The sequence below is a fragment of the Calypte anna genome, chromosome 15 (genome assembly GCF_003957555.1).
Source record: "Calypte anna isolate BGI_N300 chromosome 15, bCalAnn1_v1.p, whole genome shotgun sequence".
Lineage (NCBI taxonomy): Eukaryota > Metazoa > Chordata > Aves > Apodiformes > Trochilidae > Calypte > Calypte anna.
Genome location: NC_044261.1, coordinates 11,557,020 through 11,570,628, shown reverse-complemented (window position 1 = coordinate 11,570,628; position 13,609 = coordinate 11,557,020). Strand labels below are relative to the sequence as shown.

The 13,609-nt window shown below is 63.5% G+C and overlaps 1 protein-coding gene across 1 annotated transcript; it reads right to left on the bottom strand.

The window, feature by feature from the left end:
- Positions 1–1,455: 1,455 nt before the first annotated feature.
- TBC1D10A (TBC1 domain family member 10A) lies at positions 1,456–12,062 on the bottom strand. Its single transcript, XM_030460257.1, is given in 13 exon segments — positions 1,456–1,543; positions 2,129–2,525; positions 3,237–3,391; positions 3,705–3,894; positions 4,167–4,232; positions 4,311–4,425; positions 5,243–5,349; positions 5,656–5,763; positions 8,179–8,278; positions 11,857–11,879; positions 11,881–11,907; positions 11,909–11,995; positions 11,997–12,062. Coding segments are annotated over 12 exon segments (1,440 nt in total). The 3' UTR covers positions 1,456–1,543; position 2,129.
- Between the last annotated feature and the right edge of the window lie 1,547 nt (positions 12,063–13,609).

Sequence of the window (13,609 nt, the reverse complement as noted above, 5' to 3'; positions counted from 1 at the left end):
GCCCCCACCACCCCCGCCCGATATAAGCACAGCCCCGGGACCGCCCCGGACCGCGGGAGGGGCAATCGGTCGCTCCGCCCCGGACCAGAACTTCGGCCGGGGCCGGGTCACCCGGGGCTGGGTGACTGGGGACCTCACCCCAGTGCCCCCCGGACCCCGCATCCGACCCGACCTGGAGCCCTCGGGTGCCTGGATGGGATCCAGAGCCGGAGCCTCAGAGCCCCGGGAAGCTTAGACTGGACCCAAAGCGGACCCCGGGGGTGCCCGCACCGGACCCGACGCGGGGTCCCGGGGAGCCGGAACCGAACCTAGAGGCCAGTACCAGACCCCGGGGGCCCGGAGCAACCCCAGTCCAGAGCCCCGGGGAGCTTGGAGCAGACCCGCACCGGAACTCCGGGGAGTCTGGATGGGACCCGAAGTTCTTCACCAGAACCCCGGGGTCCCCCGCTCCGGATCCAATCTGGAGCCCTGGAATGCCTGGACCGGACCCAGGACCCTGCTCCCAGTCCCTGAAGTCAGAGCTGGGACGGGACCCACTAGGACTGGACCCCCTGAGACCCCACTGCACTGTGCCCACCTGGCTTAGTCCTGTGTGTGTGTTCCCCCCCCGGGCTAAAGCTGGGAGTGCTGGGGATAGGAACGGAGGTGTGGGCAGAATTCCCGTCTGCAGGAAGTGCGGGGAGGGAGAGGGGAGCCTGGGAACCATTTTGTGTGTGGGAAACAGAGTTCTGGGGCTCCATGGGATAAATCAGGGGTGCCCTGGCTCTGTTTGGTCACAGGAGAGGTGACACCGGGGCTTGGGGGCAGGTCTGGGTGCTGTGAAGGGACCTCACCCCATGGCTGCCCTCCCCTAGGAAGCCCCCCAGGGCCGGGCAGCCACCATCACTGTCACAAGTTGGGGCAGTTCTCAGCGAGCTTCCATTTCCACTTCAAAGTGGAGCAGCCCCAGGGCTGGGTGAGGCACAAAGCCGGGGCAGGGCTTGGCCATGAGGGGTGGTGACAGAGGGGTGACCCTCCTGAGGACCTGATCACACAGGGTGCAGGCTGGGGTCTGCTGCTGGTGCAGCAGGAGGTGGGAGGTGACACCCCCCATGGAGTCATGCTTCCCCCCCCACACTCTGACACGGGGAGGGACGGGACTGTGACAAGGAGACAGAGCTGAGCAGCATGCCCTGTGCCTTTACACAATCCTGCTTTATTTACCCCTTTGTACAAAACCGTTTTTCCCCGCTTCTTATTTTACAAAGCCACCTCCGGCCCTCAGGAGGGGCAAGGGGGGGGAAGAAAGGGGACCCCCCAACCAGGGAGTGCTCAGCTGCTCACCCACCCCCACCAGGGCTTGGGGTGTATGTGTAGGGGGTGTTGGGGGTCACCCTGGCAGGGTGAACACTTCTTCCCCCACACCCCCCAAGTGGAGGGGGCCCGGAGATGGGGTGTAGGGGGGCGGCTTTGGCCCCACCGTGGTGGTCTGGCATCAAATCCTGCTGCCTCCAGCGCATCCTGCCTGCAGCTCCCAACCTCGGTCCCTGTCCTGCGACGGTTACTGCCACGGAGGAATAATAAATAGGCTCAGTGAGTAGGTAAATGGGGTACTATATAAGAGGGCTACAGCTCGATATATCCTCACTAGATAAAGAGGAAAAGGGGGCAAGGGCTCCCTGCCCCCCCCCCCCCCCCCCCCAGCTCCTTTACACCCAAGTCCCTCCCTGTGCTGGGAGGGAGGTGTCTGGGGGGGGGAAGGGGACGGGGGCCATGGGAAACCCAGGGGGCAGAGGGTCGAGGAGCTCTGGGGCAGGGAGAAGGGCCTGAGGGGCAATGCGGGTCCCCCCCCTCCCCCCAGGAGGCATGGAGAGGGTGGGTGGGTGTCCCACCGCTGGTGGTGCCAGCACCCAGCCGGGGTGGGCACCCAGCAGAAGACCCCGAGGTGGCCCCTTTTGGTCACCGCACCTGGCCACGCTCCCGTTGATGTCCCCTGCCTGTGATGTCCCTGCGCATGGGGGGGGAGGGGACACACGACCACGGGTGTCCCCAGGGAGCCCCGCCGGCCAGCCCGTCCCCAGCCCTCCAGCTCAGAGCCCCCCCGGCGCCCGGCACAGGGGTCCCCCCACGGCCCCACCGGGGTGCAGACCCTACAAGTACGTGTCCTCGCTCTCCCGGGAGGTCAGGCTCTCCTTGGACTGGTGGTGGTGGGGGGAGACCTGGGGGTGCAGCAGCTCCCGGGCCGAGCCGGGGCGCCCCGTTGCCCTCAGTTCCGGGGCCATTGGCGGGGCTGGCCGGGCTCTTTCTCGGCTCTTCTCCTTGCTCTTGCGGGCCTTGGGCACGGGAGCGGGGCCCGAGGGGACGATGATGGAGGGGACGGGTTCCAGCGCCTTGCGGGGGGGAGGCTCCGCCTCGCTGATGGCTTTGGCGCCGTGCAGGCGCGGGGGGGATTTGCACTGCAGCTCCCCGTGGGTCTCCCTCCATTTCTTCAGCTGGATCAGGTGTTCCCGTTCGATCTGACGTTCTGTCACCGGCAGCTCGATGACCTGGAGAGGACAGCCTGGTGCCATCAGCATCTCTCCCTCGACAGTGTCACCCAGGGCTTGCTTAGCACCCCATGTGCTAATACCCACCCGGTATGGGGGTGTGGGATACACACAGGGGCAGGGGCAACCCCAAACCCAGACCTTTTAATAAGGTCATAGAACCCTAGACTGGTTTGGGTGGGAAGGGACCTTAAAGCCCATTCAGTGCCACCCCTGCCATGGGCAGGGACACCTCCTACCAGCCCAGGCTGCTCCAAGCCCCATCCAACCTTCAACACTGCCAGGGATGGGGCAGCCACAGCTTCTCTGGGAAACCTGGGACAGGGGCTCAGCACCCTCACACCAAACCATTGCTTCCCAACATCTCCTCTCCAGCTCCCCTCTTGCAGCTGCAAACCCTTCCCCCTGATCCCATCCCTCCCTGTCCTTGTCCCAAGTCCCTCCCCAGCTTTCCTGGAGCCCCTTCAGGCACTGGAAGGTGCTCTAAGGTCTCCCCATTGCAGCCTTCTCTTCTCCAGCCTCAACACCCCCAACTCTCTCCTCCTGGCTCCAGAGCAGAGCTGCTCCAGCCCTCCCAGCAGCTCCAGGGCCTCCTCTGGACTGACTCACTCCTCATGTTATGCCAGCTCTGCCCACCCATGGACACCCCAGTCCAGCAGCACAGCTAACTGGGGGGCATTGGAACCCCAGACTCCCCCCTCAGCACCTCACCTCCTGCACCAGGAAGGTCTCCTGCATGATCTTGGGGCTAAGGGCCCTCAGCCTCTCCATGGTCTCATACTGGCCCTGGCAGGACTTCAGTTTGTCTGAGGAGCCCAAGGTGTGTTTGAGTAGCACCAAGCCCACCCGGAAGATGATCTTCACCCCTGCAAGGGGAGAGGAGAGGAGAGGAGAGTGTCACAGATAGACACTGTGACACTGCCACCACATCCCCTCAAATGCCATGGGGCTCCTGCTCCTGGTCTTGCCAGCAGTAAGGACAGGCACGAATGTGGAATTGGGATGCACATGCCCCCAAGAAGAGTCTGGGGTCCCCACCCCAAACCTGCCCTAACATTGGTCCCACATGCCAAGTACAGGCAAGCAGCTGGGGCAGCACAACAGCTACAGCCCTGAGTGTCATCCACGTGCCATGGGGGTCACCCCAGGAGGACAAGGAGGATGGTGGGGAGCTTCTACCTTCACAGAAGAACATGTCCCAGACACGCAGGACAGAGCTCCAGGGCAGCGTGCGGGAGAAGGCGCACATGAACCACTCGGTCATGTAGAGGATGGGGTCAATCTTCTGCTTGCTCAGGTGCTTGTAAGCCACAGGGGAGACCTTGTGCAGCAGTGAGAAGAGGATCTGCCCGTCCAGCTGAATGGCCTCCTGCAGGGACAGTGTCAGTGCCAGGCTCCTGGTTAATCCCAGCACCATCCCACCAGCTCCAGAGGAGGAGCAGCACACCGGACCATGGGTGTTTGAAGCAAACCCCCTGTTCCTGATGCTACTGGGGGAAGATATGGCACAACATGGAGGCTGTGGGAGCCCCCAGGATGTCCTCAAGCTCCCTTCTTTCTCTAGGGTGAGGAGCTGGGGGGAGCTTTCAGCCTGGAGACATCACCTGCCCCCACCAAAGCCACTGCGGATCTTTTACTCACCAGCTTCTCACTGTAGTAACCAGGGAGGTACTTCTCACAGATCTGCACCAGGCACCAGAATGCTTGCTGCAAGCCAAGGGACAGTGAGTCAGCCCCCCAGGGGACATCCCACCCAGCCCCTCCAGCTGTCCCCTACCCTCCTACCTCGGCTGGCATGTGCATGAGCAGGACGGCAGCGATGGGAGCCTGTGCCTGGCAGTACCCCTCCTCTGGGCGGTACAGGGTGTACGCCTTCAGCACCCGAAACAGATCCTGCTGCCTGCAGAGACAGCCCCGGGAAGGGACAGGTGGAGGGAGGGCAAAAAGGGGGCCCAGCAGCCTTCCCCCTGAGCCAAATGGCTGCCGGGCACCTGGCCCCACAGGTTGGCCACTGACCACCCCTCTTCCCCCATGAGCCTGGGTCACAGCCTGGATGGGGACACAAAGCCAAGGCTATGGGATACAATAAGCACGGCTCTGCTCTGGGAAGTTCTGCCCAGGGAGGTCCCATCCCACACACATCCCAGGTTACCAACTCCCAGGGACGTTCTCCCAAAGGGCAGGGACCCAGCAGCAAGCACAGGGACTCCCTGACATCTACGGAACAACATTTCCCTGGAGAAACGGGATCCACCTCAACCTGAGGAGAAACTTCCTGACTGGGAGGGTGAGGGAGCCCTGGCCCAGGCTGCCCAGAGAGGTTGTGGAGTCTCCTTCTCTGGAGCCTTTCCAACCCCCCTGGATGTGTTTCTGGGTGCTCTGCCCTGGGGGATCCTGCTGGGGCAGGGGGTTGGATGGGATGAGCTCCAGAGGTCCCTCCCAACCCCTGACATTCTCTGACTGTATGAAACAGGGGTCACAGCTGGCTACCTGCCCTCCTGCCATGGCAATTCCCACCCTCTCAGGTGGCAGAGCCCCTGCCAAGGGCTGTAACCCACAGCCCAGCTCCTGGGCTGTCCTGTCCTCAGCCCGGGTGCCCTGTGAGCTGGGAGGAGGGGGGGATGCAAGGACCATGAGGGACACTGCAGGGGACAAGTATGGCTCTTTGTGCTGGGACAGGCAGTGGCCACCCCACCGTAGACCAGACGTGCACTTACCCATGGCCTCCACGTGAGACAAACATCTCGTGGAAGGGGAACTGCCGGTGGAGATCCCTCTCTATCACATCCAGCCACTTGGGCTCCCCTGGCAGGAGATCCAGTTCCTGGGGAGGAGAAGGTGAGCACCACCCCACTACCCCTAGTGAACCCCATGTGGTGGTGGTCAGACCCTGGTGAACCCCATGGGGTGGTGGTCAGACCCTGGTGAACTCCATGGGGTGATCAGCCCCTGGTGAACCCCCTGGTGGCCAGGCCAACATTCCCATGACCTCCCCATAGCACAGGACACAAACATCATCTGAGACCCCAGGAAATGTCCTAGGCCTGGATGGAGCAGGAGCCATCCCAACACTGTCTGTCACCCCCCTCCCTTCCCCAGCAGAGCACAGGTGTTCCCTGGTGACACTCACATCAAACTTGCCCATGTTCTGCTCCAGTTTGACCTTGCTCCCAGACAGGTACTGCCAGGCCCGGCCCCGCAGGGAGGGGGGGATCCCCTTCTGGCACCGCAGTCGGATCTGTGGGGAGGGACAGGATTGTTATGGGGGGGGGGGGGCAAATCACAGAGCAGTGAGGAACAAAGAGGTCCCTGGGGTCCCTGTCCCAGGGGATGTGTCCCTGCACCCCCTGGCTTGGGGACCTGCAGCCAGGCACTGCCCACCCCCTTCTCCCCACCCCCTCTGAGGGTGCCAGGAGCACAGGGGAAGATTTGTGGTTTGCAAACAGCTCCAAACAAGCCCAGCTCTGAGCCTGCTGAGAGCTGGAAAAGCAAAGTTTGGAGCCAAAGTGAGGAGCAGGCAGCTCCCACCCCACCCTGGGCAGAGCCCCAAGCCTCCTGCTCAGCTGTGGGGTGCTGAGCATCTTGGGCCTCTTCTCCACAGTGCCAGCAACAGGAGAGGAAACAGGGTCAAGGTCCACCACACCAGGGGAGGTTCAGGTTGGATATTGGAAAATATTTCTTCCCAGCAAGAGCAGTTAAACATTGGAAGGGGCTTCCCAGGGAGGGGGTGGAGGCACCATCCCTGGAGGTGTTCAAAAGATGGGGAGATGAGGTGTTCCAGGGGATGGTTTGGTGGTTATGGGGTTGTAGGGCAGAGAGTTGGACGTGATGACCTCAGAGGGCTTTTTTAACCTTGATGATTCCATGATTCCCTCCTCCTGGGTGTCTGGGCAGGTCTGGCTGCAGCTCCCTGCCCAGACAGCCCCCAGTTTCCTTGGCTCAAGGCACTGGCCAGGACCAAAGTCCAGGCAAGGCAGCACCAGCTGGTACTCAGGGGCTGAGCTGGCTTAACCCTGTCCCTGCCAGCACCAACCAAGACTGGAGACCCCCCCTCCACCCCAGTCCAGCTCCCAGGGAAGTAGCAGCACCACCTCCCCACAGCCTTGTGAGCTGTGACCCCATGGGACCGGGTGCTTCCAGCACATCCCCCCCCAACACACAATCCTGCAAAATCCCAGCATGGCCTCAGCTTCCCCCTCAGGTGACACCTTCCAACCCCCAGAGAGGTGCCCGCAGCTCCCTAAGCCTCCCCTGCCTGCCCAGACCTCCTTTTCCCAGCTTGCTAGTGTAACTGTGGTGTAAGGTTGGTGTTTCCAGGCAGCAGGGTGGTGTCCCCAGGAGGGTTTGCTGCTCCCTGGCTGCTCCCCTGCTTGTTTACTCGGGCAGGTCCCAAGCCCTTGGAGCCTTTGTGCTGGCAGGAAAGGCAGTGGGCGATGCCCAGGGCAGCTGTGGGCAGCTCTGCTGCTGCTGACAGCTCCTTTTTTTCCCAGCCAGCTCTCTTTCCTGAGCTGCCAGGAAGGAAGCTGCCTCACTGGGTTTTGGTTCAGCCAAAGCATCTCATCCCCTTGGCTCCAGACTGGGTCCATCACTTCTCTTCTGGGGGTACCCAGTCCCTCAGGTCCCACGTGGCCCTGGAAGCTGCTCGTGTGTCTTCCCTCCCTGGGGCTGGCTGGAAAGGGCAAGGATCAGCACCTGGCACTGCCACAGCTCAGTGCTGTGAAGGACGTGAGGCCACTGGGATCCAGGCCAGGGAAGGAGGGAGCATTTTGGGATCCTGGAGCAGTGTAGGTGTGAGTGAGCCTGGCAGGAGCTGGCCCAAGAGATCCCCTGGGCTGTCAGCCAAGAGCAGCCAGAAAAGCACTGGGTTGTTTTTTTTTCAGAAAGAGAAGGAGCTCCTTGGAGTGGCAGCACCCAACCCATGCTGCCTGGTCCCACAGCAAAGCACCCATGCTCCTGCCAGAGCAAGGACAGGCAGCAGCACCTCAGGGTGCCAGGCACAGGGCAGAGGCAAATCAGAAGCTCTGAGGAGGAGGAAGAGGAGGAGGAAGAGGAGGAGGAAGAGGAGGAGGAAGAGGAGGAGGAAGAGGAGGAGGAAGAGGAGGAGGAAGAGGAGGAGGAAGAGGAGGAGGGCCTTTGGCCACTCTCAGGCACCACTGTCCCATGCCAGCAGGGGACAGACAGCAGCATTCCAGGACCTGCTGTGTCCCATTTCTGCCCTGGAGGTCAGGGAGGACCAAGAGCCCAAGCACACACCACTTCAGGTCTCCTGGGGATCCCAGCTGGCAGCACAACCACATCAGGCTCCAACATTTCCTACCCAGAGCTTTTTTTGGTCTACAAGATGCTCAAACCAGAAGTTTCCATGACTGAACAATTCCCACAGCTGCCTGCAGGCAGCCAGAGAAGCCCAAGGAAGGCTCCACCAGGGCGGGGAGCAGGAGTGGGCTGGCTGGGGGATGACAGCCTCAGTCCCTCCCCCTCCTCAATTTCCCTCCTGCTGTCAGAGGGAGGGGACAGCCCGCTGGAATTACCCATCCATCTGCAGGGCCCTGGTGACAGGGAGGGCTGCCCCACAGCCTTCGATGGGGACCCTTCCCCCAGCACCCCCTCAGCCATCCTTGGGGCAACCCCAGGGGACAAGGCCCTCACTCACCTTCTTGTGCTTTTTGGCCATCCACTTGTCCCAGTTGTTGAGCATGTCCAACCATTTGGATTCCCTCTGCCTCAGCACCTCCAGGGGGACCTCCTCCAGCCTGAGGGGCAGGAGAGGATGCTCAGGGCAGCACCAGCCCTTCTGCCACTGCAGAGCCCCAATGTCCCCTGTCCCCCCCCAACCCCAGAGTACCCCACACCATAACACCACAGCCCCAAACTCCCCTCTGGGGAGCAGAGCCAGAGCATCCCTGGGGATCTGGGATGCAGGGAGCAGAGTGGGAGCTGAGGGAGGTCAGGAAGCAGAGAGAGCCAGGGCCAGGAGCATCATGTCATCCACACAGCCCTGCTGGTTCCCCAAAAACCTGGCACTGCTCCAGACCCGGCACAGAGCCCGGCCCAGGGTCCCCCAGGAGGAGGGGAGTGTTTTCCAGGCTCAGCCTGGCCAGGGAATCTGATTTAACCCTGCTGAAGCAGGCAGGGATGCAGAGGCAGGCAAAAAGAAACCAAGGTTGGAGAAGCCAGGGAAGGAGAGGCCACTGCCCCTGCCCCCCCCCGGGCACCCTCTGATTTCACCAGCAGGGAGCTGGGGTGACAGAGAGCTTGGCCAGGCCCAAGGATGGACATTCCAAAGGGAATCAATTCCAAGCCATCAATGGAACGACCCCAGGAGCAGTCAGATCCTTTTTAAGAACCCAACAACAGCGGTTTGGGGTCCAAGCATCCCCCAGGGAGGTGCAGAGCATCCATCCCAGGACACACAGGTCCTGCCTCCTCCCACCCCACTGCCCTGCTCCCTGCTTCCTGCCCAGCCCTTCCCTGCCAATGGGGTGGGATGGTTTGGGAGAGCAAACCCCCTGGGAATGGCTCAGCTTTGCTCGGCAGGGCTGCAGCAGCTCGGGATGGGAGGAGAAAGGGATGGAGGGGGAGAGGGAGGGAGGGGGAGAGGGAGGGAGGGGGGGAGGGAGGGAGAGAGAGGGGGAGGGGGAGGGGGGGGGAGGGAGAGGGAGAGGGAGGGAGGGAGGAAGAGAGAGATGGAGGGAGGGAGAGAGAGATGGAGGGAGGAAGGGAGAGAGATGGAGGGAGGAAGGGAGAGAGAGGGAGGGAGGGAGGGGAGAGAGAGGGAGGGAGGAGAGAGAGGGGGAGGGAGGGAGGGAGAGAGAGGGAGGGAGGGAGGGAGAGAGAGGGAGGGAGGGAGGGAGAGAGAGGGAGGGAGGGAGGGAGAGGGGGAGGGAGGAGGGAAGAGATGGAGGGAGGGAGGGAGAGAGATGGAGGGAGGGAGGGAGAGAGATGGAGGAGGGAGAGAGATGGAGGGAGGAGAGAGATGGAGGGAGGAGAGAGATGAGGGAGGGAGGAGAGGGAGGGAGGGGATGGAGGGAGATGGAGGGAGGGAGGGAGGGAGATGGAGGGAGGGAGGGAGATGGAGGGAGGGAGGGAGAGGGGGAGGGAGGGGAGGGAGGGAGGGAGAGAGATGGAGGGAGGGAGAGAGATGGAGGGAGGGAGAGAGATGGAGGAGGAGAGAGATGGGGGAGGGAGAGAGATGGAGGAGGAGAGAGATGGAGGGAGGAGAGAGAGGGAGGGAGGGAGAGAGAGAGATGGAGGGAGGGAGGGAGAGAGATGGAGGGAGGGAGGGAGGGAGGGAGGGAGGGAGGGAGGGAGGAGGGGAGGAGGGAGAGAGATGGAGGGAGAGAGAGAGGGAGAGGGAGGGAGGGATGGAGGGGCAGAGGGATGGAGGGGCAGAGGGATGGAGGGGCAGAGGGATGGAGGGAGCACTGGCCCCGAGCCGGGGCTGCCGGAGGAGCTGGGGCTCTCCAAGGCGTGGGAAGCTCCGGGAGTGCTGGATGCTGGATACAGAAGCTGGCCCCGGGCCTGCTGGAGCCCTGCCAGCCCAGACTGGAAGCTGTTACCAGCCGAGGGCTGCTTGTCAGTGGGCATGGAGCTCAGATGGCTGAGGTGGGGAGGACCCCAGGGCAGCCCAGGCCGGGAGGCAGCCAGGAGGTGGGGAAAGGGCTCTTCTGCAGCCACCCTGTGGGTGACAACCCCACAGCTCAGCCCTTCCCAGTGCCCCAAGACCCCCATGGGTGCTGGGCCATTCCACTCGTGCTTCCCCAAAAGCTCTGCTAACCATGGAGGGAGGCCATGCCCTCCTGTTTATCCATTCCTGGACAGACAGAGGGTGGACAAAAGCCCCGGACAGGCAGGATTGGGCCCAGCACATCTGCAGGCATGGGAGGAAGGCTCAAGCCCTGTGGCCACAGCCCCAAGCACGAGCTACCTCCAGTGACAGCAGCCTCGAGCCCTGAGGACAGGGACAGCCATGCCAAGCACCCAGGGACAGCCATAGGGGTGACAGCCATAGGGGACATCCCAAGTGTCCCCAAAACGTGGACAGGATGGGAGTACAGCACCCCTACACCCCCAGGGACAAGAGCTGAGGCATCTCGTGTCCCTGCAACATGGGGTGCAGCACCCCTAAACCACAGGGACATCCCAAACATCCCCAAAACACGGGGTGTGGCCAGGATGGGGTGCAGCAGCCCAGCAGGAGAGGCCACCCAGCTCCCGGGGTGCCCAGGGACAGGGTTTATCACCCCAAGAGATGCACCTTGCCAGCATCACCCATCTCCCCCCACCCCCCAGACACCCACCACAGCTTTATGAGGGCCAATACTGCTCCTCACAGACAGGGAAACTGAGGCACGGGGCCCCAGCAGAGCAGCCCAGCAGGGAGCCCGCCCTGGGCGCTGTCCCAGGAGGAGAGGGACCGGGATAATGTCCCTGCTGTGACCCCACAAACCCTCGGGCAGGAAGACAAACAGCAACCGGGCTGCCTGCAGAACCAGCTCCGGGGCAGCCCCGAGCACATTCCTGGGAGCCGGCACCGCCCCGGGGCTCAGCCCTTCGGGCCAGCAGAGCCCTGGGCTACTGACAGCTGATTTGGGCCACCTCGAAGCCTTCCTCCGGGTTTGGGAGGGTTTGGCCAGCGAGTCCCCTTCCGCGGCGAGCGATGCCGAGCGGTGGTCGGGGCCGCCGCCTCCTCCTCCTCCTCCGCTCGACGGCGGCCCAAAACCCCCGCCGGAATCCGGCGCCGGGAGGAGAGAACAGGCCGAAGGGAAGCGGACCCGGAGCTGGGGGTTCCTCAGAGCTTCGAGGAGGGCGAATTTTCCCGAAGCCCCGGGGGCAGGAGGGGCGGACAAACCTTCGGGATTCTCCTTCGCATCCCGCCTGCTGCGGCCTCCGGGATCGCGGCGCAGCCCGGGCTCGGGAGGGGCTTTAGAGACCACCGGAGGGGAGCCCAGCCCCCTCCTGGGAGCACCCCGCAGCCCCCCGGGACCACCCCGCAGCCTCCCAGACCACCAGGGAGCCCGAAGGGGCCGAACCGGGCCCGCTCACCCCCCACCCTCTCCGGGAGCCGCTGCGCTTCCGGGGCGCGGGCCTGAACCGCTCCGGGGCGCCGGGGAGCGGCCGCCAATGCCCCGAGAAGGACCGGGGGCGGAGGACCAAACCCCCCCGGGGCGGGAAGGGCCGTTACCGGCCCGGCCCAGCAGCCAGGCCCGTGGCTGGGGTCCCGCGGGGGCTGAGGGGCCGTTCCCTGCCTGTCCCGAACCCAGGGCAGCCTCAGGGACGCGGGTTCCGCCCCATCCCGGTTCCCTCGTCCCCCATCCCCGTCCCCACTCACGGTCCCTCGGCGCTGCGGCTGCCGGACGATGAAGCCGAACTTATCGACCCGGCCGCTCCTCGGGGCCGCCGCCGTTGACCTCGGAGTCGGAACCGAGGGAGCTGAGCTCGTCGGCGGGCGGCTCGGCCAGGCTCTCGCGGGGTACCGGCCAGGCTGTGGTGGCCGCCGGGCGAGCCGGGCCCGCCGGGCCCGCGGCTCTTGGCCATGGCGGCGCGGTCAGCGGCGCGGCTGCCGCTCCTCCATGCCGCGGCCACGGCGGCGGACACGCCCCCCGCCACACGGACACGCCCCCGCGCCGCGCCGCCATTGGGCGGTGGAGCGGCGGAGACCAATCGGGAGAAGGGAAGGCGAAAGGTAACGCCCCCACCCGAAGGGGATTGGCTGAGCCGAGCGCAGGCAGCTGTCTGTCAAACGACTGCCGAGGGGACGGGGAAGAGGGGGCGGGCGGGGCTCATGGCGGGGCTGCCCCCGGGGACTCGGGGGGCTGGGGGATACTGGGGGGTACTGGGGGTATTGGGATGGCACTGGGACTGCGGGGATGGAACTGGGATGGAGCTGGGATGGCACTGGGATGGTACTGGGACTGCAGAGATGGCACTGGGACTGCACTGGGACTGCAGCAATGGTCCTGAGACTGCACTGGGACTGCCGCGCTGTTGGATATGCACACACTGGGACTGCAAGAGGGCTGTGCTGGGACTGAACTGGGGTTGTACTGGGCACAGACTGGGATCTGTGGCCCTGCCCCAGCATTATTCCACCCCAAACCTGCCCCAGTCCCCAGGCTGGATGGAAAGGTGGGATCGTGAGAACCTGGGTGAGGGCAACCCCCAGTGTCTGGTCAGCCTGGTGGGGTGAGAATGGACCTGGAAAGGAGCTCTGGAGAGAAGGACAGAGCTATCCATGTGTGCTGGCAGCCCAGAAACCCCCCAAGTACCCCCCTTGGGAGACCCCCCTGGGGTAAATCTGGTCCAGCTCTGGGGTCCCCATCAGCAGAAGGACAGGGAGGTGTTGGAGCCAGTCCAGAGGAGGCCCTGGAGCTGCTGGGAGGGCTGGAGCAGCTCTGCTCTGGAGCCATGAGGAGAGAGTTGGGGGTGTTGAGGCTGGAGAAGAGAAGGCTGCAATGGGGAGACCTTAGAGCACCTTCCAGTGCCTGAAGGGGCTCCAGGAAAGCTGGGGAGGGACTTGGGACAAGGGCCTGGAGGGATGGGATCAGGGGGAAGGGTTTGCAGCTGGGAGAGGGGAGCTGGAGAGGAGATGTTGGGAAGCAATGGTTTGGTGTGAGGATGCTGAGCCCCTGGTTGCCCAGAGGTAGATGTCCCATCCCTAGAAAAATTCCAGAGCAGGTTGGATGGGGCTTGGAGCAGCTTGGTGTAGGTGAAGATGTCCCTGCTCACTTCAGGGTAGTTAGAATGAAATGATCTTTAATATTTCCTTTCCATCCAAACCAGTCTGGTATTCTCTGCTCCCAGCTCCCCACAGCCAGACCACCCTTCCCACTCCCTGAGTTTCTCCATCCCTCAGCAGCCTCATCCCCTCCAGCCCAGACAGCTCCAACTGGGACAGATTTCCTAAAAACAAAGCACAAAAAGATCAACAAGTGACAGGAGGACAGGTGCTGGGTCTGGGACCTGCTGGGAATTGGGTTTGAACCTGGGTCTGGGACCTTCTGGGACCTGGGACCTTCTGGGACCTGGGACTCCCTCCTCTCCCTGGCCCAGCAGATGATGGGTTTCTTGGTGCCCTCTGGTAC